Source organism: Primulina eburnea, chromosome 11, assembly GCF_022965805.1.
Source record: "Primulina eburnea isolate SZY01 chromosome 11, ASM2296580v1, whole genome shotgun sequence".
In the NCBI taxonomy this organism is placed as follows: Eukaryota; Viridiplantae; Streptophyta; class Magnoliopsida; order Lamiales; family Gesneriaceae; genus Primulina; species Primulina eburnea.
Window position 1 is genome coordinate 31515187 of NC_133111.1, and position 27786 is coordinate 31542972.

The following is a 27786-nucleotide window of genomic DNA, read 5'->3' on the forward strand; positions in this document are numbered from 1 at the left end:
ACTACAAGAGAACAAGTACATTAATCAATGTAATGCAAATATCCATGCAATAAAATAAAGTATGTGATTTAGGGAAACCCAAGTCTAAACCGACTCAAGTCCATCTCCCAATACCACATTGACTTATACCTTTCGTTGCAGTCTCGGTTTCCTGCTCAGTCGAAGTCCTGAATTCACATTCTGTCTGGTAATCACAATATCAATAATCTCATATCAATATACCTCCCAAATCGATAACAATCTGATCAATCTGAATTTAATTCAAAATCAACGGCATAACGGTACAATTCCAATATTCCCGTCTATACCCATTCATCAGATAACATTTACCATCTATAACTCATATCCAATACCATCTATAATCAATCCATAATCCAAATCTGACAATAGCCTAAATTCAAAGCATGTCAAAACGTAGCAAAACTTACGTCAAAGTGTAGCCTACGTCGATAGAAACTCACTACCGAAGTCGGATTACAATTCGGACGGACGGATTGATCACACGATTGAAATTGAAATCGAATTCCAAAATTTCCTCTCAATTTCCCTTTTCCGTTTCTGAAGAAATGTTTGCATGTTTATATATATATATATACAACTCCCGCATGCACAAGGGCAAATGGCGAACTCTCAGCCAAACACGTCTCGCGCATATGCGCGACTTCCTCGGCGCGTGACTGGCACCTCGCCTCGCGCATATGCGCGCACGCTATCGGCGCATATGCGCGAGGTCCAATCGAAATTTAGGGGGGCTACTGTCTCCTTCGCGCATATGCGCGCAATCACTCGCGCATATGCGCGAACCCTTCTGTTTGATGCGCGCATGTGCGCGCATTGTCCGCGCATGTGCGTGCTGTCTCCTTTGCACATACACACACTTTTCACACATACGTGTATTTCGTGTCCCGATTAATCCTTTCATAATCATATCAAATTATAATTCAATAATTACCGATTACTGGGATTAATTTTCCGAGCATTACATGATTTCTCATGAGCAACTCGTTGTTCTTTTCCGCCGTAAGAAGTCATGTGAGAAGTTCAGAATATCTCACAAATCTACGCACTCTATATTGTTGTTGTAGAGTTATATTTGATGCGTAAAAGTAAAAAATATTTTTCTAAGCATTTTCGATTCCGTAACCTCATGTCCACAAAATTTTAATTGCGAGATTATTCGATACATTGCCGAGTTATAATCACTGACTTTCTTAAAATCTTAGAATCTTAACGTATTTCATTCATCACGGGCGGTCGGAAGTATAAATTTTCTTATATGTTCAAATATTTATTTTAATCTTTTCCATAAAGCCATAAGATCTTGTTGGAAACTAAATTCTGGAGTTTGACAAAAACATAAATCAATCGATTAAATCATCTAATACGCGAAAGCAAATTCGGCAGCTGGACTTATCAACTGAAATCAGTTAACACAAACTGATCAGTTGAGAACTGATCAGTTAAAACATTCAGCCGAAAATATTAAAATCTCTCAACTGAAGATACCTCGGGAAAGATCATATCAGCAACTGAATATGGAAAGTCGCACCTCGATCACTACAACATAGAACAATGTGTTTCGGCTATTGCATTTAAGACGCCGTATCACAATCAATGAAGAGAACATTGCCCAAAGGAATATTGAAGAAGCAATCAACGGATACATAAATTCAAAGTTACCGTTGAAAGACAAGTCTATAAATATGACAAAAGAGCAGTTGAAGAACAACAATCTATCAATTTCAAACTTGCTATTACTCTGTCAAAATCTCAGTTCACTCTTATTAGACTTATTCGTAGCAATCAAGGCTACAAGTTGAGCAAACTAGCACTCTGTAATATTGATAATTCAACAAGTGCTAAAGTTCAGTTACTTACAGAGATCATTGTATTATACTAAGAATTTCAGTTTAGGCAATAGATAAGTCCTAACTGAAGTGGGTCTGTACAAGTGTTGTACTAGATCAAAGTCTTTTAGTGAATATCCTATCCTTGAGATAGAAGGGGTGACGTAGGAGTTATTCAAATCTCCGAACATCCAGAAACATATTGTGTTGTCTTTACTGCAGCCTTTCATTTTCAGTTAGATATTCTATCTTTCAATCAGTTTATTTTCCGCAACTGCTTATTCAGTTTAACTGATTATTATTGACCGACGGGATATTTAGTTCAGTTTGTAATAAAACTGAACTATCTTTTTCAAAGAACTTTTATATTCATAGAAGTGTTTATTCAACCCCCCTTCTAAACACTCCTTAGTCAATAACCGATCATATCAAGTGGTATCAGAGCAAGGCATATCCTATCAAAGACTATCTATACTCAATCTGATCACTATGTCCTCATTCAATAAGATTCCTATGTTCTCCAGAGAAGATTTCGATGATTGGAAAATAAGAATGCAGGCTCATCTAGCTGCACAAGACGATGACATGTGGTACGTTATAACCGACGGACCCATGAAGATTTTGAAAGCAAACACAGATGTTGCTATTACTGAAGGGCCACCTCACCGAATTGAAAAGCCCAGAGATGAGTGGACTACCGAGGACAAGAGAAAGTCAAATCTAGACAATGTTGCAAAAGCCATATTGTATAAGACACTGGACAAAGTAACGTTCAGTAAAATCAAAATGTGCAAAACCGCCAAAGAAATTTGGGAGAAGTTAATTCAACTTTGCGAAGGCAATGAACAAACCAAGGAAAACAAACTTTCAGTTGCTGTGCAGAAGTTCGACAACATCAGAATGAAGATTGGAGAAACAATGCACGAATATGATGAAAGAACCAGCTGTATCATCAACGAACTCAATGCACTTGGAAAAGTGTATACAAATAAAGAAGTAGCGTTGAAAGTAATCAGAGAACTTCCCAAAGAATGGGATGTCAAAACTATGGCAATGAGGGAATCAAAACATCTGAACAAAGTTGAACTTCATGATTTATTTGCTGACCTGAAAGCATATGAGTTTGAACTTCAAACTCGAGAAGGGGAACCATCTACCCCAGCAGCAACTACTGCCTTGACTGCTGTTAGAAGTGAACCAACTGGTTCAGTTGAGAAAGCTGCTGATCAACTGAGCAATGATGCTATGTCACTATTCATTAAGAAATTTGGAAGATTCATGAGGAAAAATCAAGGAAATTTTCAGAAGAATTATCAAAGAAACAACTCTAGAGAAGAGTCTAATGTATGTTACAACTGTGGCAAATCGGGTCACTTTATTGCTAACTGTCTCAAGCCTAAAAAGGACAATCAAGCCTCAACTGAAAGAAAGAAGAAAGTGTATGAGCATAAGAAGAGATCTAAGGACGACTAAAAGCCTTACAGAAAGAAACATGAAGTACTCCTAGCTGAAGATAGCAAAGCCAAATGGGCAGAAACTGACAGCGAAGAGTCAGAACCAGAAAGTTCTTACAGTTCTAGTGAGGATGAAGAAGAAGTAAAATGTCTGATGGCTGATAACATAGAAGATCAATCAAACTATCAGCAGGTATTTGATTTTAGTTCAACTGATTTAACAAGAGAAGAACTCATATCAACTTTTCATGACATGGTCAGTGAGTATCAAAAGCTTGCCTTATCATTTGAAAAAATCAGAGCAAAGCAAGATGATCCCAAAGACAATAAGACAAAAACTGATGAATCAATTGATATGTTGAGTCTGAAAAGGGAGATTGCTGAACTCAGAAATGAAAGAAGCAGAGATCAATTAATGATTCAAAAATTGTTGCTTGAAAATTCAAAGCACAATGAGCTTATTCAGGCTTGGAACAAATCATCTAAAGCTTTAACTAATATACAGAATTCTCAGAAATCAGTTGAAGATAAAACTGGTTTAGGATTCTGTAGTAAAGATGATTCGTCTTCCCAAGATACTCAACCAAAACTGAATATGAACAAAGGGAAATATATTCACTTTGTAAAATCAGTTATGGTACAAGAACAAGCAGAGTCGAGTAAACTGATTGTACAGCCATCTCAGAATATGAATAAAGGAAAGAGATGTGAGATTGGGTATAATCCAAAAAGTAAGACTGACTCATGGAGTCAGCAACTAAAAACTCTTAGCAGAAAATATTCAAATGGCTACTCAAACTACTACAACAGTAAGCCAGTTCAGAAAAGATATCGGTTGAACAATCAGTTGAAAAAGGGCAAAATACATGTTGTATCATCCACACACCATACACCAAGCACAAACAGACAAGGAAGGATCATATGGAATACAGCAACAGGACGGTCAGTTAGATTGATTCAAGTCTGGATTCCTAAAGGACTAATCAACTTTGGACCCAAATAAAAAAAAAAAGGTACCAAAATCTTATTTTGTGTTTAATTGCAGAAAATAGGTACAAGCATTGGATCAATATGGTATTTGGACAGTGGATGTTCACGACATATGACAGGAGATTCAAATTTATTATCTCAACTGGTCAAATACACTGGTCCAAACATCAGTTTTGGGGATAACTCCAAAGGTAAAACTGTGGGTAAGGGTAAGCTTATCCATGGTAACTTCACCATTCATGCTGTTTTATTAGTCGAGAATCTCAAGTATAATCTGATAAGTATTAGTCAGTTATGCGATAATGGATTCTCAGTTCAGTTTGACAAACACTCCTGTTCAGTCAAAAACTCAACTGAAGAGATTATTATAACTGGCAAAAGGTGTGGAAACATTTACAAAGTCAGCTGGAATGATCAACCTTATACACCAGTATGCTTTATTGCATCTAAATCATCTCAAAACTGGTTGTGGCATAAAAGGTTAAATCATTTAAATTTTAAATCCCTTACCTATCTGAGTAAGCATGAACTTGTAACTGGTTTGCCCAAAATAAATTTTTCAAAAGAAAAACTTTGCTCAGCATGTCAGTATGGAAAACAAGTACGATCCTCTTTCAAAAACAAAGGCTGTAAATCTTCATCCCGATGCTTAGAATTATTGCACATGGATCTCTTTGGTCCAATACCAGTCATGAGCTTAGGAGGAATGAAATACACCTTGGTGGTCGTAGATGACTTTTCAAGATTTACTTGGGTTATATTTCTCAAATCCAAAGACCATACGACTGCACAACTGATTAAACTCTTCAAAAGACTTTTAAATGAAAAATCAGTTGGAATTGATCGAATCAGATCTGATCGAGGAACTGAATTCATCAATCAAACACTTTCAAGCTTTTTAGAAGATACTGGAATCAAGCATGAGCTCTCAGCAGCAAGAACACCTCAGCAAAACGGTGTAGCTGAGAGAAGAAATCGGACTCTTAAAGAAGCTGCTAGAACAATGCTTGCTGATTCTGGTATTTCTCAAAGATTTTGGGCAGAAGCAGTAAACACTGCATGCTATACTCAGAACAGATCAATGATTAATAAGAACCACATGAAAACACCATATGAGATCTGGCATGGAAGAAAAAGCATAATCACTTACTTCAAAATATTTGGCTGTAAATGCTTCATTCATGATAATGGTAAAAATTATTTAAAGGCTTTTGATGCAAGATCTGCAGAAGGAATTTTCCTTGGATATTCATCAGTTAGCATAGCTTACAGAGTATTTAATAAGAAAACCTTAAATGTCGAAGAATCTGCACATGTTGATTTTGATGAAACGACACTAATTGATAAGCCAACTGATCAAGTTGTGCTAGCTGATCAATTTACAGATATCAGTCTGGAAGATGATGACTCAGACGAAAGTCGTAATAATCAAAATATCCTTCATACATCTGAACCTGAGATATTGGATCAACCAGCTGAATTAGAAGCAAATCTTGACAATCATTTAGTGGAGCAAACTAATGTGAATCAGTTAACAACTGAATTAGCTCCAACTGAAACTGAGAACATTCAGTTACCTAACGAAGAATTTGCTGACAGTGTAGCAACAAATGCTGAACTTAGATGGAAGAAATCACACCCTCCAGAACTGGTAATAGGTAACCCATCTGATCCAGTAAGAACAAGAAATCAGATGCTCAATCTATTTACTCATTCAGCTTTTGTATCTCAATTAGAACCAACAAAAACTGACGAAGCTCTTGCTGATCCAAATTGGATTAATGCAATGCAAGAAGAGCTAAATCAGTTCGTTCATAACAATGTCTGGAACTTAGTTCCAAGACCAGCTTTTAAAACTGTTATAGGAACAAAATGGGTGTACAGAAACAAACTGAATGAAGATGGTTCAGTTGTGCGCAACAAAGCAAGGCTAGTGGCACAAGGATATAGACAAGAAGAAGGAATTGATTATGATGAAACATATGCACCAGTTGCAAGACAGGAGGCAATCAGAATATTTCTTGCCTATGCATCCTTCAAGAACTTTAAAGTCTATCAAACGGATGTGAAAAGTGCATTCCTAAATGGCCAATTGCAGGAAGAAGTCTACGTTGAACAACCTCCAGGTTTTGTCGATCATAACTATCCTGATCATGTCTATTATTTGAACAAAGCGTTATATGGTCTCAAACAAGCTCCAAGAGCTTGGTATGAAACCCTTTCAAAATTCCTAACTGATCATGATTTTTCTGTTGGATCAGTTGATAAGACTTTGTTTAAATTTTCGAAAAATGATCATATCTTACTTGTTCAAATTTACGTTGATGACATTATTTTTGGGTCAACTAACCCCAAATTGTGCAAGAAATTTTCCAAGTTGATGCAGGATAATTTCGAGATGAGCATGATGGGTGAGCTGACATTCTTTCTTGGTTTACAAGTGAAGCAACTGGATTCAGGAACATTTATCAGTCAAACCAAATATACCAAGGAATTGCTGAAGAAATTTGGCATGGAATCTTGTTCAGCAGCAAGCACTCCAATGAGCTCATCAGTTAAATTAGACACTGATCAAGGGGGAATATCAGTTGAGACGACACTATACAGAGGTTTAATAGGTTCATTATTGTACCTAACTGCTAGTCGCCCTGATATTATGTTTGCTGTATGCATATGTGCAAGATTTCAAGCTAATCCTCAGCAATCACACTTTTCTGCTGCCAAACGTATCTTGAAATATCTTAAAGGCACGAAAAATGTTGGATTATGGTACTCTAAAGACTCATCTTTCAATTTAGTTGGCTATTCAGATGCAGATTATGCAGGATGCAAGCTTGATCGGAAAAGTACAAGTGGATCATGTCAGTTTCTTGGAGACAGACTGATCTCTTGGTTTAGTAAAAAGCAAACATCCATAGCAACTTCCACAACTGAAGCAGAATATCTTGCTGCTGGAAGCTGTTGTGCCCAATTACTTTGGATTCAGCAACAATTGAAAAATTATGGTGTTGATGCAAAGGAATCACCAATATTCTGTGACAACACGAGTACAATTGCTATTACATACAATCCAGTTCTTCACTCCAGGACTAAGCATATAGATGTCAGACATCATTTCATCAGAGATCATGCACTGAAGAAGAACATCAGATTAGAATACGTCTCAACGGAACAACAAGCAGCAGACATCTTCACAAAACCATTACCAGAGGCTAAGTTTTCTTATTTCCGAAATATTATTGGTTTAATTGATCTATCTTAAGATATTATTAGTAATATAATTTCACTAACAAAATTAAGTGCAAAAAAAAAATAAGAACACAACAAATTGAAAATAATATTTCACTAAGAATACCAACGTTCCCAATGTACAGAAGAAATCATAGATCCAACTGTATCTAGCCATGTCCTAACCCAATCATTTAACTCATAAATTCGAACTCCAGCAAATGCCCTTGACTTTGAGATCTTATCAATAACATGCCACTCCTTCCATAGCATTGCTTCTAAAAGACATTTGTCTTCAACCAAATCATTAACATGCCTAACCTCAAAACGAGCAAGGTATTTCAGTGCTCTTGCCTCCTGAGCACGAGTAGGAATGACACCACTATCACTCACCATCTTCAGTTCATAAATCTTTTCCCAGGTTGTCAATACCTTTTGAAAAACATATCTTTCCATTTTTCTTTTGATCTCAGTTAAGCGAGGGGCTGACTGATCAGTCACATGAACGTGAGTGCTACTGCATGCATCTGAATCAGACATGTTGAAATACTTTTGAACTGATGTGGAATCACATTTTTATCACTATCATCTCATTTATAAGAAAAAGGTGTTGAAGAAGTTGAAGAATCACAAGTCAATTAAAGCGTCTCTCACATTTACCGAGGACATTTAAGATATCAGTTGATCATTGTCAACTGATAACAGTTTGAATTTTATTAGTTGTTTCATTATCAACTTATGAAAATAAGTTTTTTTTTTTTCAGTTCATTTGTTTACTTATCAAAACTGGTGACTGTTAGCATTTCATTAGATCATATAACAAATAATTGTGTGAAGAAATAAAACAAAACGATGCAATAAATATTTTATTCATCCATAAATATTTGAAAGGATTACATTATCATAAGTTTCCTTCACACTAGCTATCCACATATTCATCCAAACAGCTAGTGCTGAGGACGAAGTTTTGCAGAAACTATGTGAAGAAGCAATGCTGTTTAGAGTCTCCAACTCCTTGCGCAGCATCAGCTCATAGAGATGGCCTTCCTTGAAGGCATCCACCTCTGCAGAAATCTTTAAGTGCTTTCGCACTTCTCTCAGTTGGGCCATCCGCCTGAACGAAGTAACCCTTCCTAAATTATACAGGAGCTCGAGCTCCAGTAATTCTTCCCAGTAGGGAAGACTAGCATAGAAAACTTTGTCTTCCATAGCAGCTTTCTGTGCTTCCAGCGAAAAAGGATCAACGTTTGAACTACTTGCTCCTGCCATCTTTGAGTATTTTCTGCTGATGCTTGTGACTAACTTCTCTACTCTTATTTATAGGCCAGGTCAAAGAAGATGAAAGGACACTCCTTTAAAAGACGATTAAAAGCCTTGGAATTTCCTTAATCAAGATTATTTTATTTAATGCATCTATTTAGGGGGAATGAAGGTTTAAGAAGTTAACTGAGAAGACAGTTATTAGTGAATTCTCAACTGAAAGGAATCAGTTTTCCCTAACTGGTCGTTCAGTTGATTATTCAACTAATCTTCTCATCAAAGTTAAATAATTAAACCTATTATATTACACATCAAATGACATGACTGTCTGCTAATTTATGATGAATTTCAGTTTATAACATGTACACATTTTTAACCGCTCATTATTTTACACACAAAATTACAGTACACGTACACATATTTTTACTCAACATTTTACTGGACTGACACGTGTCCGAGAATTCAAACAGTCATAAACATTAGTACTATTTCCCGCTTCATCTCAGTTTTCCTTTACGAGAATTTTATCTTTCTAAAGAACTCTCACTTCTCCTAATTTTTATCTTGAGAAATATCAGAATTTCTAACACTTTCAAATGGCAAACCAGATTCCAGCACATCTTTTGAACGCCATGGCTATCAACTTCAACTCAATTATGACCATTACAGACGCTGATGTAAAGAAAGTATTTCAGCAACTAGAATCAGCAGGCTTAAAACCCTTTCTGGGTCTCTACGCTCAGGAAATTTATCCCAAAGAGCTTCACAACTTCTATTCAACAGGATTCATCAATTCTGATGAAAACATTGCTGCTACCATCAATAACAAACTAATGATCATCTCTGAAGATTATTTTGGAAATTTGTTTTCACTGCCTTCTGATGGGCTAGCACAAATTTCTGAGATCCAGGCATCGGAAGTCGAAGAGATGCAAACTTTACTCTCTGCAGATGGAAGGAAAATCAAAGTTTCCGATCCAAAGAAGGAGTTAAAGCACGAAGTGCAACTGCTGGCAGATATTGTAGCCAAAGGGCTTTTGGCGAAGGCTGGGTCGTTTGCTGCTCTGACTCTGAAAAAGTTTCAGCTCATCACCGTAATCATGACTGGACGACGAATCAACTGGAAGCATCTTCTATTCACTATTTTGAAGAACATGTTCTCTTCTGCTAAGCAATCCAAAGGTTTTGCTGTCCAGCTCAGTTATCTGCTGAAAAACCAAGGGTTAATTGCTGATGATTCTGACAGATTAACAAGATTCAAGGTATTCAATGCTAAAAACATTCTAGCATCCAAAACCAAATTAGATCTTTCCTCTGAGAAATTCATCAAGATCAAAAAGGAAATTGGGATGGAGCAGGCTGCTCCCAAATCAGTCAAAGTTGCCAAGAACTTGACAAAGAAGAAAGAGTCAAAACGCAAACTGACTCTCAGTGATTCTGATAGTCAGAAGACTCTACCTCTTCAAATTGTCAAGAAACCAAGGACACTGAAGACCAAATCAATTGATCATGTTAAACCCACATCCACTGATCAGGTAATGGATACAGGAACTCAACAGCCAATCCAGGATGTTTTCTCAAAGGAAGTTTCAGTTGCATCCTTAACTGAGGATCAGTTACCGTTATCCTCATTACTGCCAAACATCACTGCATCCAGCAAATCATCAAAACTTCCAGGGGTCAAAGCACCACTGATTAGTATCTCACCTTACTCTTCTTTACCATTTGCCAGACCCACCGGAATAATACTCAGAGAAAATATTGACGCAACTACATCAGGATTAACTATTCCACACATTTTAAGTGACTCTAAGGGCAAGAGTAAACTTCAAGAAGAACCCAGGCCCTCAAATGCAATTCAGACTCATATTGACCTTATCTGGCAAGAAGTCAATACATTTGCAGCAGAGAAGCACCAAGTTTTTGAGAAATGGGTCAATTTCAGAGTTAATGTTTTTGCTAAGGAACTGCGCAATAAATCAAAGTTGAAAAGATTTATTGATCTAGAACGATTAGTGCTCAAAATAGTTAAGGCCTCCTCTATTCAGCAAGCTTTGCAAAGGAAGAAATATTTCTTTAACTTACATCGGGAACAAAAGTTGCAGCAAATAGTTTCTGAACTCAGGCAAAACTTTAATCCCCTTAGTCCAACTGCATTCAACGACAAAGCAGCCTATGCTCAATTGGAAACAGATCTGATAACACTACAAGCAGAAATTAAAGACTGGGAAATGGGTCAAGAGCTGATCATCCCAGAGATGTCTCAAAAAATTGCTGAAGAAGCTCCAGCTGATCATTCAGTTGGAAACCCAGTCACGGATCTTGCTGATTCTTCATCTCAACCAAAAGGTATTTCATCAATTGCTCCATCTTCATCCGACACAGCACCTACAACTAATATTCCTAAGATGTATTCTGAGGCTGAGCTGAAATTGGGAAACATTGATGAAGTTATTCAGTCAGTTGTTCAGGAATTTTCCACAGTTGATCACTCTGCTGATCAAATCAATCCGGAGGTCACTATTGAATCTGTACAACCTGATCTATCTACTGATCCGGTTCACCCCACTAATGAGCCAGACACTTTAATCAATCATCCTGAAGAGGCACCAACTTCAGTGCTTTTATCATCTGCTGAACAGAACCCTTCTTCATCACCTCAGGATTTAGATGAAATCACTGCTGATGATATTCCAGTTCAAGGAGAAATAACTGAAACTGAAATTTCAGTTCAAAATGTTATTGAATCAGTCTCAACTGATCAAACTTTGGTCATTTCTGAGCACATCTCTAAAGAACCAGGAACATCTTATCAGTCTCCTCCTTCATCTTCTTCAGATGTTGCACTTATCTTGGAAGAAGTTCAGCACCTACAGAATAATATGGAGCAAATGATCTCTACCATCTCCAAAATTCAGAACACACAACTATCTCACACTCTAAAGCTGGACCATTCACAGGCATCCAACTTAGAGAAAATGAATAAACTTCAAGCCAATATGGACTCTCTTATCCAAACTGTAACAGATATGAAGAAGGGACTCATCAACTCTTTCTCTACAAATCAGGATGTAAACAGTCAAAGAATTGGACGACTGGAAACCTCTGTTTCAAAGAAGATAGAATTACTGCAGACTTCTTTCACCACTATGGCCACAAGTATCTCCTCAGATGTAAAACTTCTATCCATCGATGTTAGAAAGCTCTCAGACAGAATGGAGGTATTTGACAAAAAGGGGGAAAGCAACTGAAGCAATTGATATCATTTGTCCAGTTATTTTATGATTCAGTTGTGCTGAAAAATTAGTTGAAGAAGTAATCAGATTATTATTATCAACTGATATCATTTTCTCAGACTTTATATTATCTACAAGGAACCCAGCTATTCTATGATTCAGTTGCGTAATCTATTATCAACAAAGAGCTGAGTTAAATCTCTTGGTTTTGTCAAACACCATAAAGGGGAAAATTGTTGGAAACTAAATTCTGGAGTTTGACAAAAACATAAATCAATCGATTAAATCATCTAATACGCGAAAGCAAATTCGGCAGCTGATTCGGCAGCTGGACTTATCAACTGAAATCAGTTAACACAAACTGATCAGTTGAGAACTGATCAGTTAAAACATTCAGCCGAAAATATTAAAATCTCTCAACTGAAGATACCTCGGGAAAGATCATATCAGCAACTGAATATGGAAAGTCTCACCTCGATCACTACAACATAGAACAATGTGTTTCGGCTATTGCATTTAAGACGCCGTATCACAATCAATGAAGAGAACATTGCCCAAAGGAATATTGAAGAAGCAATCAACGGATACATAAATTCAAAGTTACCGTTGAAAGACAATTCTATAAATATGACAAAAGAGCAGTTGAAGAACAACGATCTATCAATTTCAAACTTGCTATTACTCTGTCAAAATCTCAGTTCACTCTTATTAGACTTATTCGTAGCAATCAAGGCTACAAGTTGAGCAAACTAGCACTCTGTAATATTGATAATTCAACAAGTGCTAAAGTTCAGTTACTTACAGAGATCATTGTATTATACTAAGAGTTTCAGTTTAGGCAATAGATAAGTCCTAACTGAAGTGGGTCTGTACAAGTGTTGTACTCGATCAAAGTCTTTTAGTGAATATCCTATCCTTGAGATAGAAGGGGTGACGTAGGAGTTATTCAAATCTCCGAACATCCAGAAACATATTGTGTTGTCTTTACTGTAGCCTTTCATTTTCAGTTAGATATTCTATCTTTCAATCAGTTTATTTTCCGCAACTGCTTATTCAGTTTAACTGATTGTTATTGACCGACGGGATATTTAGTTCAGTTTGTAATAAAACTGAACTATCTTTTTCAAAGAACTTTTATATTCATAGAAGTGTTTATTCAACCCTCCCTTCTAAACACTCCTTAGTCAATAACCGATCCTATCAGATCTTTTTCAATGACATGTTTACATTTTAATCCTCCATAAATATGTCGACGCAAAATATCATAACTTTTGTTTTTTCTTGTGATAATGAGATACTATTTTCTTTAATGGACTCATTTAAACCTAATGACTCAAGATGTATTTCTACATCGAAAGTCCATGGCATAAAATTTTTTCCCGTAATATGGAGCGCAACGAATTCGAGCTTTGCTAAATTTGACATGATGATACTTTTTCTTGTGTTCTGGAGTTTGGAAAAATATAGAGAACCTTCGATTATCGTACTTATAACGTGTTAAAAATAAAAATTTACGGTAAAAAAATAAAATCTCAAACTCACAAAATATATTAAACTACACACTTTATAAAATATTCTCCACTCATTTGTATATATTTTTCACAAATTGAGAGACTTATTTATAAAATTTATTTGAAAATAATTATATCAATACATACATCAGCATATACTAATTTTCAATGTTTTCGACTCTTATTTACAACACTATTGAATATTTTAAACAATAATCACCAAAATTTTATACTTTCTTTAAGTAGATATGATCATTAATAAATTTGAACGCATTCATTACTTGTCTGATCTCACAAGTCACAACGTTTTTTTTATTATTATCAATCACAGATTACTTATTACAGAGTAAACTTAAATAATGATATTCATGACGTCATATATATAAAGAAATAATTGTTGTGGAATGAATATACATAATTATTTGGTAATGACAATATTCACACCGCCTACCCAATACCCAACTGACACAGTATGATCTCCGTACACGTAAATTGTTCTTTGAACAAGCATGAAAGTGTTTTTTTTTTTATAAAAAAAATATTTTTCAACTTATAGCCTTACAATTATATATTACAAGAGGTATACTTAGTCAATGTGACGGATTTCTAGTTATTTTATTTAATTTCTCAATTTATAATAAAATCCCTCGATGAAACATGACCGGGGTGTATTGGTTATAGACTTTTAATGATTTTTTGGAATTTAAAAGTTTAGAGATATTCAAACTAGACTTTTATATACTCCATAAAAGTTGTGTGATATTCAATGTAAACTTTTGTAGAATTTTAAAAAGTCATGTGGTATTCAAACTTGACTTTTAAAAACTCTACAAAAGTCTATAGGTATTCAAAATGTCAATAGACTTTTAATGACTCTATGGAATCCTATTAAGCACAAGAATTATAGCCTAAAGTACAACAATAAAATGTCAACAAAAGTCTTTGATTCAATCTAAAGATTTGGATGTACATTTAATACAAACTTTCATTCTTTTCTCATCTATTTATTTTTCCTTTTATTTGTACTTTTTTAAAAACTAAAATTTAATTTTTTTATTAATTATTATATAAAATTTTATTTTTAAAAAAATTTTCAAATTAGATATCATTACCGTACCGAAAAATTCGGTATTGTTACCGTACCGTACCGAAATCTTCGGTATACTTAAAATTCGGTAAATTCAATATTTTTTGTTACGGTAATCTCGGTATACCGAAAATTCGGTATTTTTTCCCACCCCTAACAGGGCTTGCATTGGCATGTGCTATATTACACAATTTTCTTTGAAAGAAGTGTCAATTTGATGAATTTCAAATTCAACTAGATAATGAAGCTCAATTTTCTTCATTAGCACAACTTTATGAAGGTGACGACTTTGATCAGTTATTTAATACTCAACAACAACAACGAGCAAATGCTAATACATGGAGATATATCATAGCCAATGGAATGTAGAACGATGTTGATCAAATTGTCAGTAATGATTAGATTTTTTTTAATAAAAGACTACTCATTATTTTAAGTGTTTTTTAATAAAATTTTATTGTTAACTTATAAAACTATTATTCATTAATATGTTGAATTTACATAAAGAATTGAAATTTTGATTTCAATAAATTGGATAGTTCATTTGTCGTTTTTTACAAATTAAATTGATTTAACTTTTAAATAAGTAAAATTCATTTACATTCATAAATAAAAATAATAATTTAAAATTGAAAATGTTATCTATGTCCAATAATTATTTTAAAAAATTTAATAAAAAATAAATCACAATTATAAACTACAAAATTCACATAATTCTATGAAAAAGTTTACAAAAATCTTGAAAAAGAGTCTATAAGAGTCTATGAAATTTGTTTTACAATTCTATGAGATTCTATAAAAGTCAATAAAAATCCATCAACTCCACAAAAGTCCATCATTTAAAAAAGTCATTAAAAGTCTTTGAAAGTATTGAATGAATACACCCCCTACGAATCATTTGGAACCATAACTTCAAGCTGAAACTATCTCTAAATAATCGAAATCGAAACCGAAACCGAAACCGAAACTGAAACTGAAACTGAAACTGAAACTGAAACTGAAGAAGTTCTCAAAATTAGAATCAAGACCTTTGTGTTAGATTTCAGTTCCTAGAAATAAAAGACATCAGTTGAATCCATAATTGAAACCGTATAATACGTTGAGAGCTTGTGCTATATTTAGACAACATAATTTATCTAACTAATTAAGTTACTTAATTTATAATTAGACACTTATATTTTTATTTATTTTTAGAAAAAAAATAATGATACTATTATGTAATATAATCGTCAAATTCCTAAACTCACTTTATTTAATTATCTCACGAGTTTTAACATTATTGTTTTTACTGCTAAAGAAATAAATTGCAGTTCAAATTTATTCAAACTATGATCAAATCGAACCAAAACTACATCTAATCGGTTCGATACCAAAATCGTAGATTTTAGAATCGTTATCCCTACTACAAACACAATTTTCACAAAATCTACTGATAAATTGTTCGATAAAAAGAATAATATGTAATTTAGAGTTATGAGATACACATTGAGAGTTACACATAATGAACAATTATTCGAGTAAGAATATAAAATTGATTAATAGAATATGATAATTATTCTAAAATTCATATTTATATACATTAAAATTCAATTTTTTAAAAGTATTTTATTCTAAAATAGATGATTAAATCATCTATTTAAAAAAAATTATTTCTGCGCAAGTGCAGACAAAAAGCACCATTTCAAACGTGGTAAGAACAGTAAAAATCGTCACCTCGAATCACTCCTTATCCGGACGAATTGGGCCAAGTCCGCCGCCGCCCCTGCTCGAGCATTCCTCCACTACGGAGCTGTGGGCGGTGCCAATATTCTATTCTATTAATCATTTCTCACACTTATGGTCCTCGTTTCGCCAGGTTGGATCATTCCACTATGCCAAACGACAGAGTTGTCGCTTTCGCCAACCCAACAAATTTCAAATCCCACACAAGATTATTAACCCAAAACCCCATAATTATTGATGGTCGGTAATATTATATAGTGAAAATCGAGTCATCAATGGAGGTCACTAGGCCCCATTGGCCACCCACTATTCCTATATTTAAGTCTTCACTTACCAGTGGGAGCAAAGCCATCAGCTGATCTATTCAAGAATTATTGTTTGTTTTATAGTGAAAAGAGAGAAGATATGGAGGGAAAAGAGGAGGATGTCCGTCTTGGAGCCAATAAGTTTGAGGAGAGGCAGGCGATCGGGACGGTGGCGCAGACGGAAGACAGGGATTACAAGGAGCCGCCGCCAGCGCCGCTGTTTGAGCCAGGAGAGCTGAGTTCTTGGTCCTTTTACAGAGCCGGGATTGCTGAATTTATCGCCACTTTTCTGTTTCTGTACGTGACTATTTTGACAGTCATGGGATATCAAAAGGCCGACTCCAAGTGCAGGACTGTTGGCATTCAAGGCATCGCTTGGGCTTTTGGTGGCATGATTTTTGCTCTTGTTTACTGCACTGCTGGGATTTCAGGTTATCTTCTTGGCTGAATTTACTGTGTGAAACTGTTAAATCTAAATTAACTTCTTTCCCAACAGCGGCGATGGCCGAGAAATCGTCGATATTCGATAAAAAAAAAAATCATGTTAGAATTTATGGGTCGTTTCTAAATCAAAATCTCGATGTTTTGATGAAATTACAGGGGGGCACATCAATCCGGCGGTGACATTCGGGCTGTTCTTGGCGAGGAAACTGTCCCTAACACGAGCCCTGTTCTACATGGTGATGCAATGCCTGGGGGCCATCTGTGGTGCGGGTGTGGTTAAGGGATTCAACAAGAACCTCTACGAGACAAAGGGCGGTGGCGCCAACACCATCAACCCTGGCTACACCAAGGGGGATGGCCTTGGTGCCGAAATCATTGGCACTTTCGTGCTTGTTTACACCGTCTTCTCCGCAACCGACGCCAAGCGTAGCGCCAGAGACTCCCACGTCCCCGTACGTCCTCAATCATCACCTTGTTTATATGAGTGGCGATTCCATGGTTTTGTTGTGTATATTCTATTAAAAATATGCATCTTATTTGCAAGATGGTAATTCAGTGATATTTTTTCAGATTCTGGCACCTCTGCCTATCGGATTCGCGGTGTTCTTGGTGCACTTGGCCACCATCCCCATCACCGGCACGGGTATCAACCCCGCCCGGAGTCTTGGAGCAGCCATCATCTACAACAAAGACCATGCTTGGGATGATCATGTACGCTAATTATCCTTGTCTTGTTCATATTTCTTTCCAAAAAATTCGAAAAAATGGGAGGGAAGGAAACTTGAATCTTTAGCACTTGTTGTCACACAAGATTTACTGATCTATTTGATGGGTATTGCAGTGGGTGTACTGGGTTGGACCATTCGTCGGGGCAGCACTCGCAGCTCTCTACCATGTAGTGGTGATCAGAGCCATTCCATTCAAGTCTAGGTGATTTTTCTGCCGAGACAAACACACTCCCTTCAACAACTGGCCGATGCTTTTTTACTTTGTTTCCTTTGTTGTTGTACGTATGCATTTGGAGTCATCAATTGTGTAATCTTATCCCCACATGTTTGGTTGGCTATGGTGTCATTGTAATACTTTTATGGATGTGAAATGGCAACTTGTAATAATAATAGAGCCGACCAGTCCTACATTGTCTCTCTTCTTTCACTTTCTTGCTTGGCCTCCACAAGTTGCGTAGTGCTATTACAAAAACCTTCTCTAAACAATAGCCGAAACTTGACGATTGGATCCTCAGAATATGAGATGACATCGGGCGTGCTTCTCTCGGTGTAGGGTCTGGTGACCCGGAGTAATGCATTTGACTTGGGATATTTAGGTTAGGCTTCATTTTCAAGTTCGTTTTAAGAAAATTTATTAGTATTTTAATCTATCCGTTTACGATCCTAAATAACTACTCAATTATTATATTGTAGTAGTATTTTAACACGCAAAGGCCCTGTTTCTCTCGGTGGATTGAGTAAACCGAGGATCTGATGTACTACTGATTGTAAGACTTAAGTTATGGATGACTACACTGCCCATGATTTCATATATGGTGTTTGGTAAATTATGACAAAATTTGAAGCACAAATATACATCAACCCCCCAAAAAAAAATATGAGTCTTAAGTACTGTAATGCCCTTGCACATTTTTCGAAAATATTTTACAGCTCATTTGTCACTTTCACCAATATTGCTCCAGTAAAGCAATCTCCCATTCCCGATTTCTCTTTTTCAAACCTGGACGAAACCTTCCTCTTCTTCTTCTCTACGACCATTACATCAGATCAGAGTGTGAATCAACAATGCTGTGAAGAAAAGGGTGGGCTCTCAAGTTGCTGAAGCTTTTTGTTTCATTCGTTCGACGCATTTCAGTTTGGTTTGCGACGTCATTCTAGGTCTGTGAAGCTTCTTTTTTTTTATAGATCTAGTAGCATGTTCTTCTTCTTTAAATCTTAAGTTCTTGTTGCAGCTGGTAAAATTTTTTGTGTCTGTTAAGATTTTTTTTTCGCACTGTTGTCCTTCTTTTTTTTTTCGGAAATCTGATTGAAGGACACAAAAATTCGACGATATTGTTAAATCTGTTCAAATATTGGCCATTTATTGTTAAATTATGTTGAGCGTACATATGTTTACGAGCAGTATGTCGACGATATGTCCACCAAACTGATTTTTGCGAAAAACAATTCAGTTACACATTGTTGTTGAGATTCTCAGTGAATAATCAAGTTCCGATACTGCCATTTTTTTTTCCTTCTCTCTGTAGTTTCATTTCACCACAACCTTCTTGAATGCACTTATGTTGGTATATGATTTTGAACATTTATTATGCAGATTGCTATGGAATTACGAAATCCACCACAATGTCAGTGTGGGCATGGTTTGATGATTCTAAGGCAGGCTGGAGAATTTGCTACCCGTCCCATGAAGTATTACTACATCTGTCCGGCAGCTTTGAAGCATCCAAACAAATTCATATGGTATGATGAATACCATGGAATCCAAAGCATGTCTACTATGGATCCAATTTTTAATGGAAGTGTGTCAAGTGGTACACCATCGACCAACTTTGTTAAAAGAAAAAACGTGCACGCTGAGGCTCCCATGAATGAGTCTTCAAACAAAGCTGAGTCATCGACGTCTAACATCGAACACAGGTCAATCTCGCCCTCAGACATTGACATGCATGTCCGACCACCCCATAAATTAACTGGGGATCAAATATGTTGTTGTTTTGGTTGCTTCTCCTCATTGCTTTGTGTCCTCCTTTTAGCAATATTAATTTTAATTCTGTCCAAGTACGATGCATGTCTCAAATCGCGTCTTTGTTAGAAAACTATGCATTGGGATCGTTTAAGATAGAAATGCCGTGGGATCATTTCCGTGGGTTTATGTTTTGCTTTATTGTGCTTCTTACGTCGGTACTTGAATGTAACAATCGTCGTACTTCAATCAAGTTGATGCAATATATCTATATTTGCTTACATCCAACAACCTTGACACTTGTTTTTCATGCAATTTAGTTATATATATTTTGTTTTTATTCAGTGTACTAATGTGTATTGATCTCCGATCACATATTTTATTTTAAGATATCGTAGATGATTCTTCAAATGTCATGTATGTGTCATTATTAATGCCCAACATCGAATGCCTGTGTGTTTCCTCTCTGTTCATTTATTTCAATGTACCTATTTCCCTTCAACTGATCTTCGGTGATGGCATATCGGTCATTCTTCCAATTAGTAACTCTGCTCGACTATGTTTTGGTTAAATGAAGTAACTATGTAATGATTACATGCATTTACTATATCCAACCACCAAAAGATTTGTTATTGATGTGCTACAGGAATGTTTACTCATTTCGTGCACAGTCATCTTACTCCTTGCATTACATCAATTTATGTGAGGTTTGATTGATTTGTTTCGGCTGAATAAAATGAGTTTGTTGTGTACATATATTTCCTATTTAAAAGCTTAACACTAATTGAGGTAAAGTGCACACAAAATACATAACACAAGATTTACATTTCCTTCTCTCCCCTCTACTTGAACGTGAGAATGAGTCAAAAAAAGGCACAAGTTTCTGATGATAGTATTACAAGTACTTGGAAATACCTGCTGCCCACCTACTGGAAAGAAGACTTCGGGTACATTTATCTCACTTCGGACGACGAAGTTGAGGTGTTACCATCACCTCCAAAACGTCAAAAATCCACATGTCTCCAAGATGTTAATGTTTCGTATGCAGACATAAAATCAGCAGATGGTAATGTGCAGCTGACAGCAAAGACTGTTGTGCCTCTCACTGAAGAAGCTGCCGGCTGTAGCAGGATGAAGACTTTGGCTTGCATCGATGGTCCGAACATGGTGGGCGGTGTAGGTAAGTTGCGTGCTGGAAAAGAAACTGATATCCAAAGCTCACAGTCTAGCTGCTCACCTTTGAAGAATCGTGGCTGAGATATTACTTGGTGAATGAATGTAGTGGTGTGAATTACCTGTTTTTGTGTATTTTGTTGCTTGTAAAAAATGTACATAAGTTAGCGTACGTAGGTGTCACTAGTCAGCCTGATGTGCTGCTTTTGTGTAAATCTTGTGACACATATGGTTGGGTTTGTTCACACCTTACTACTGCATAATTATGAATGTATTTGGTATTTTGTTTGTTTAGCATTTTTCATTACTACTGCTTTCGAATATAAGTACGTGTGATTGCAATCTTCGAATTGTAACCTATCACCTGTACAAAAAAAATGAATCATAACACTATCATGAGACATTCTTACCCACCTACTGAAGTAAGCACAATTGAGTTGTAACCACTTACTAAGAACACAGTTTCAGACTTCTCACATGTTAATTTTCTTCTTCTTAATTCAGTTCAAAGCTTCCAAACCACACTGTCAAGCACATTTCGCTGAAATACTACGCACAAACGTAAAAGGTTGCTTATCGTGGACATCAAGTACAATTGGCACCAAAATTTCTATTTATGCCGTCTACGTAAATGCAATAAGTTTGATTAAAAAAAATTAAAGATGGCAGGAAAGTTAAAAAAAATATAGTAAAAACAAAACAACTCAAAATTAGATCAACAACCCATTAATTTGTAGTGCCATATCACATATCATTCCCAAATAACTCCATACAGATATTCAACAAAATTGGAAGACACATATGATGGTATAGAAAAGTTACTTCCACGAAGCAAAATACATATCCTGTAACACCACATCACAGCAACAAAATGGGAAACTAACTTAGACAGGAACAAGAGATTACCATCACAGCATTGTTAATTGGTTTTACTAATCCTTCGCACAAACGATAGTTTCTCATCATCGTGAAGACTGAAGAACAATGCTAACTTCTTCGGTTTCTCTATCAAAATCTCCGCTGCAATTTGCTTCTCATCCCTGCTCAGTCCAGGAATTTTTTCTAAGACTTCCAGTACATCCTTCGACACAGGCATCGCCATCTCGTAGTCGTGACTAAGCCGTTTACCAAGCTCAGCTATTGCCTCTTTTGTCATAGCAGTAAACTTATTGATGGCATCAACAAATAATTCCTCACCTTGCGTTGCTTGCTTTCGTTTCTTTTTATTAGCCTTTTGGTTATCCGATGCTGTGAATGAGGTTGTATTTGCAACAGAATTAGTTTCACCACCCCCCTCCATGTTCAGCGGTGTGTCTTCGAATCCTATATTCATTTCAGGTCCTACGACATCGTCAATGTTTAGAACTTGTTGAACTGCAGTTGCGAAAGTTGATGTTCTTCCCCCTGTTGCACGATCACATCCAAATATTTCACACCAATCTGTATAATGTGGCCATGACTTGAATCGCCAAGTTTTGACACTACTATCAATCTGTCAATTTCATATTCATTAAAATCCAATCAGTTTCCCAAGTTTAAATTATTACACACATAAAATTTAATGAAGAATAGAAAAGATAAAAATGTTTTTAGTTTGAACTAAGCGTTACCTTGACAAATGCATCCCACGCTTCATCCGAGGCCTCGATCATTTTTTGTGTATCATTCCACCCCATCCCACTTCTACTCAACATGGTGACCAAAGTGCCATGAGTTTTTTTCCATACATGAATCTTCGAGTTGATGTGTGGACAGCCTCGTAAGTCGGTCCCAGGGAATATTTTCATTATTGCCTTCTCAAGGAAATTCAAGTAACCGCACTTGAAACCGTTCTCACTTTTCCAGCCATTTGCAATTGCTTCTTTCAAGGATTGTATCAAAACTTCCTCCTCACGAGCACTCCACACCCGCCGGCCTTTTTCCGATTTCTTCACCTTGTTAGCCATTGTACTACTACATGTTCCGAAGTCCATAATCACTTCTGGTGATCTATGACCTGACAGTAAAAAAAAAACACAATTGAAGGTAGCACATTGTTTAAGACATTAACAAAAGCATAAACATGTGCACAATGAAATTAAACACACAAATTTCAAACGCTCGTGTCGTAGGGATTGCAAGAACTGAACTACGTCCTAATAAAGACCTCTTCAATTCAATCATCGCAAAACATCCCATTGGTGAACGTAAACGCATTACAATGAAATAAAGTTTATGCTCTAGTTGTCGCATGATACTTAATTATTATACATAGACATTGCAAGGTTATCTCTCCACAAATCCCAAGTTGGAGAAGACTCAATATTGTCAACAAATTCATCTTCAACAGCTTCTATTGGAACATGAGTTACTTCGTCAATCCCTTCTAGTGGGTCGTCTGGCATTTCAACACGGATGAAATTGTGTAGCAGCATACATGCCAATATGATATGGTTTTGAACTTGCAACGGATAAAATGTCGGACTGCGTAGAACTGCCCAACGTCTCTTTAGTAGACCAAACGATCTTTCAATAACATTACGTGCACGACAATGTTTTGAGTTGAAATACTCTTTGAAGTTTTGTGGACCTCTAGCTCCAATTGTCCAGTCGTCCATATGGTACCTTGTTCTCCTGTAAGGTGTTAAGAATCCGTCGACGTTTGCATAACCATTATCACATAGATAGTAGCAACCTGTAAAGTTGTCCCAAACTTAGGAAAGATTTGGAGTTCCATTCGCATTGTTCATTAACCGTCTTTGGTTATTAATATTATTGCCTCAAAATGACATGATACTATATTACCAAAAAGAAGAGATTGATGCCATACCTCGCGGAACCTTTAGACCATCTTCTCGGTGAATTGCATCTCTAAGAACCCTGGCATCTGCCGCCGATCCTTCCCACCCTGTTAGTGCGTAAATGAAATTCATGTTACGGTCACACACGGCCAATACGTTCACAGCTATTGTTCCTTTCCTTGTTCTGTATCTTGGCTTGTCTTTATTAGGTACTTGAACATTCACGTACGTACCATCCAATGCTCCAAGACAACCCTGCACAGATTGTGAGAACAAATAATCGACGGCAATTAAAATAGGTGACAGTAATGGGTGTAGTTGTAAAACAAAGGAAAGGACATGTATCTACAAAATCTGTAAAACAACGAGCATATATCATTGTACCTTGAAAAATTTCCAAGCTTCATTTGAGCAGTCTTCTGTCACTGGGTCTGGCTTCACGAGAAGTAATGTGTGTAGTTTCAAAACACATCTTAGCACTTCGTGGAAATGAGTGCTGACAGTATGACCACTACGTAGGTAGTCATGGCCAATAACTCTATTTTTCTTGTGATGTGCTAAAATAGACAAAAACATGGCAACCTTCTCCTCAACTCGTATATACCTAGACTCCCCTAGTCCACCCACATGGGTTAGGAGATAGCATAGACGTGCGAATGCATTACGATTCATTCGAAAATTGACAATACATTGGACGTCTCCTAGGTCAATAAGCCTACGTAAGTGGTTCACTTGGGCAGCTATTCGTTCAGGATCATCATTGCATACACGTCTTTTATTCGTCCTACGATTTTTTATGGACACAAACTTGGTGTAGAAACGCGAGACAATGGTGACGAACACAAACGAAGATATAAGAATTTGTTGCAACACTAGCAACTCTTGTGTGTATCCATCTTCTTCACCCATTACAGATAAATGTCTGTGACATCATAAGTTAGTAATATAAAGTTTAATTTTAATCCATGTAAAAGTCGAAATCTGGTCAACCATTCAGGAAAAACGAACATAGGTACACATCTTTACATGCGAAATTGAAAAAAAATTCGCCCGATCCTTCGAGGTAAGTATGTGGCACATAACAAATAACACAACTGGTTGTACATAAGCGGACGATTAAGGAAGAAAAGGGACTACGAAACAACAAAATATTTCAGCTGAGAGCATGGAATTTAAATTGAAGCCAAAAATAACAATCTGTATCTCAAAAAAAAAAAACGTAGCAGTGAAAGTAGTTTAGTATTCGGCAACAAGAACATCTAACCAGTAATTTTGACGAGATAAGTTGTATTTCCAAATTGAGTTTCGCGAAAGCGTGTGGTTCGCTGAATCTGGTTATCGGAAATCGATGTCTTCCTCTTGGGTCACTGTATTTCACACTTGTTGGTCCCCATTCTTTCTTCTTCACCTTTTTCCTTCCCCGACAAGCTTCATCATGTGGGTTCTTTCCCTTTTCAACTTTTTTGTGATTGTATATCGAATCCTATGTAAATTCAGTACTATTAACGAGGGCATTATGGGAAAAGTGCAAGCAAATCTAAATTACTGTAGCAGATGTGAGAACACATCTCAAGTGAAGATTGTGATATCTTGTACTAAGATTTCGGAAATCAATAGCGGGCCCATGGATAGTTTATTTATCTCAATAACACAAAGGAACAACGGATGAGAGAGTATGTGTCATTATATCACTCTCTCATCCACCGAGACAAACGCTCCCAAAGGGAAGTTAATAAGTATTAACCTTTGAAAATTTATTAAAATTTTGATATAATATATTATTTGAGATAATGATGAGTGAAATTATTACTAATAACAAAACAAAAAATATTTATAAAGAATCATATATATTTTTGTGTTAAATTTATAAAAAATAAATAATTTTTTTGAAAAAGTCAAAATTTTTTGTAGAAAAATAAATTTTGATTAAAATTTAGTTACTTTTAGAACAGGATAAAAATTTATATTGAAATTATAATTAAAATAAATAATAATAATAATAATAATAATAATAATAATAATAATAATAATATTAGCAAATTACGTACAGTTCATATATCAAAATTCACGATGACGTTCTTTTAAAAATTTGAAAAACGTAATATTATATAAAAATTATATTTTATTTAATATGATATAGAATTATGATAACTAATATATAAAAGTAGCACAAAACTCAAAATCATAAGCAAAATTAAATGAAACGATATTATTAATGTCGACACTTAAATACAGTTTATATTTTCAAGGAATATCAAATTTGAATTTGAATTTTAAAAAATAAATAAATAAATATTTCACATTTAAGTACAAATTTATTTCCTATTTTTTTCGAATATTTAATGTAGTAAATGAATACATAAATACTAACAAATATTTTTTTTATAGTTTTTTTTTTTTTGAAAACTTCTCAAATATGACAAAAATTCTGTATTTACGTAGACTACTATCCCATCGACACTATGTAAGAAATATTAACTTAGCAAGTATGAGCGTTTTCATAATTATTTAAAATTATTGATAAATAAATATATTTAATTATTATATATATTTTTTACTATTTGAAATCATATTCAAATAAAGATATCAATCATGTCATCAAATTGAATTATTTGTCGTTGTATTCCATATATTGAGTTAGTGAAAATATTAATAATTAAAAGAATAAAAAACGTATTAAAAAATCATATATTATTACTCTCTTTGAAAAATTCTAATATTGAATTCAGGTACATTCAACAGGAAAAATAATCCTTCTTTATTGAACGTTGCAAATCAACTATATAAAGGTCTTCCGATGTTTCACAAAAACTCTCCAACTCTATAACTCTGGTTTTATTGTGAACAACCGTTAAAAAGACTCAAGATTTTCAAAACCTCAAAAAACCAGCAAACACTTTAAAGACGTGTCAGATCCAGAAGATCACTTCGTGATTTATTCGCACTTACTCACTGTTTCATCTACTATAAAGTGTGAAGTATTTGTAATATGTGTAAAGACACTTTTCAAGAACTAAATCTATTAAAGCATTGCATTGTAATTCTAGGAGTTTTAGTAGGTACATGTAAGATCTATTGAATTGGGTTTGTACAAGTGTAGACCAATCAAAACTTCTATTGATACCTTCTAGAAATAGAAGAAGGGAAATGTAAAAGGGCTTTTTCCTTTGAGATTCCATAAACAAGTTTTATGTCTTACTAACCTACTGCATTTAGTTTCACTAAAGTGTTGCAGACTCTTTTCGCACTTATCAAAGTAGTTTGCTGCACTTTCCAAGAACGAGAGCAACTTCTGGCTTCTTAAAACATTTAGAAGAACACTTTTCATAAGAAAAATTATATAAAGTTTGGAAATTTATTCAACACCCTTCTAAACACTTCACCGATCTTAACAAGTGGTATCAGATAGAATTTGAAAATTTTTGACATATCTACTGCATATACACATGGTATCCTTCAGCAAAATTCCTATGTTTTCAAAAGAAAACTACGATGACTGGAAAATCAAAATCAAAGATCATCTAGCAGCACAAGGAGATGGCATGTGGTATGTCATTACTGATGGTCCTATTAAAATCATGAAAGCAATTCCAGCAGTGGACATAACAGAAGGTGCTCCACGAATCCTAGAAAAACACAGAAGCGAGTGGACCAACAAAGATAAAAAGAAAATTAATCTAGATAATGTAGCCAATGATATTATGTACAATACTCTTGACAAGAACACCTGTAGCAAAATCAAGTTGTTTTCTTCTGCAAAAGAAATCTGAGAAAAATTGGTCCAGCTATGTTGACCAGACAAATGATAATAAACTTTTTTTAGCAATGCAGAAGTTTGAGAATGTTAAAATGAAGATTGGAAAATCTCTAATGATTTTTATTAAAGATTCAATAGCATTATCAACGAGTTAGCAACTCTTGGCAAGGAGTATGACAATAGAGAAATTGCTCTCAAAGTCATGAGAGCACTGCCCAGAGAATGAGATGTTAAAACTATGAAAATGATATAATCAAAGGATTTGAAAAAATTGGAACTACGTAACATGTTTGAAATTTCA

General features: G+C 35.4%; 2 protein-coding genes across 3 annotated transcripts; one reads left to right on the forward strand and one right to left on the reverse strand.

Moving 5' to 3' along the window:
• The first annotated feature begins 16631 nt into the window (after positions 1 to 16631).
• LOC140805076 (aquaporin PIP1-2) lies at positions 16632 to 18235 on the forward strand. The gene is made up of 4 exons (XM_073161261.1): positions 16632 to 17071; positions 17241 to 17536; positions 17655 to 17795; positions 17926 to 18235. Exons 1-4 carry the CDS (start codon positions 16741 to 16743, stop codon positions 18016 to 18018), a joined length of 861 nt encoding a protein of 286 aa, XP_073017362.1. The 5' UTR covers positions 16632 to 16740; the 3' UTR covers positions 18019 to 18235.
• A 3442-nt stretch (positions 18236 to 21677) lies between these two features.
• LOC140804943 (uncharacterized) lies at positions 21678 to 25078 on the reverse strand. Of its 2 annotated transcripts, XM_073161106.1 has the most exons (5): positions 24993 to 25078; positions 24113 to 24650; positions 23758 to 23983; positions 22559 to 22944; positions 21678 to 22440 (listed from the first exon to the last, which is right to left on the reverse strand). In XM_073161106.1, exons 2-5 carry the CDS (start codon positions 24635 to 24637, stop codon positions 21868 to 21870), a joined length of 1710 nt encoding a protein of 569 aa, XP_073017207.1. In that variant the 5' UTR covers positions 24638 to 24650; positions 24993 to 25078; the 3' UTR covers positions 21678 to 21867. The 2 variants fall into 2 exon arrangements, with proteins under 2 accessions (XP_073017207.1, XP_073017206.1); XM_073161105.1 differs by lacking the exon at positions 24993 to 25078 and having other exon boundaries at positions 24113 to 24978.
• Between the last annotated feature and the right edge of the window lie 2708 nt (positions 25079 to 27786).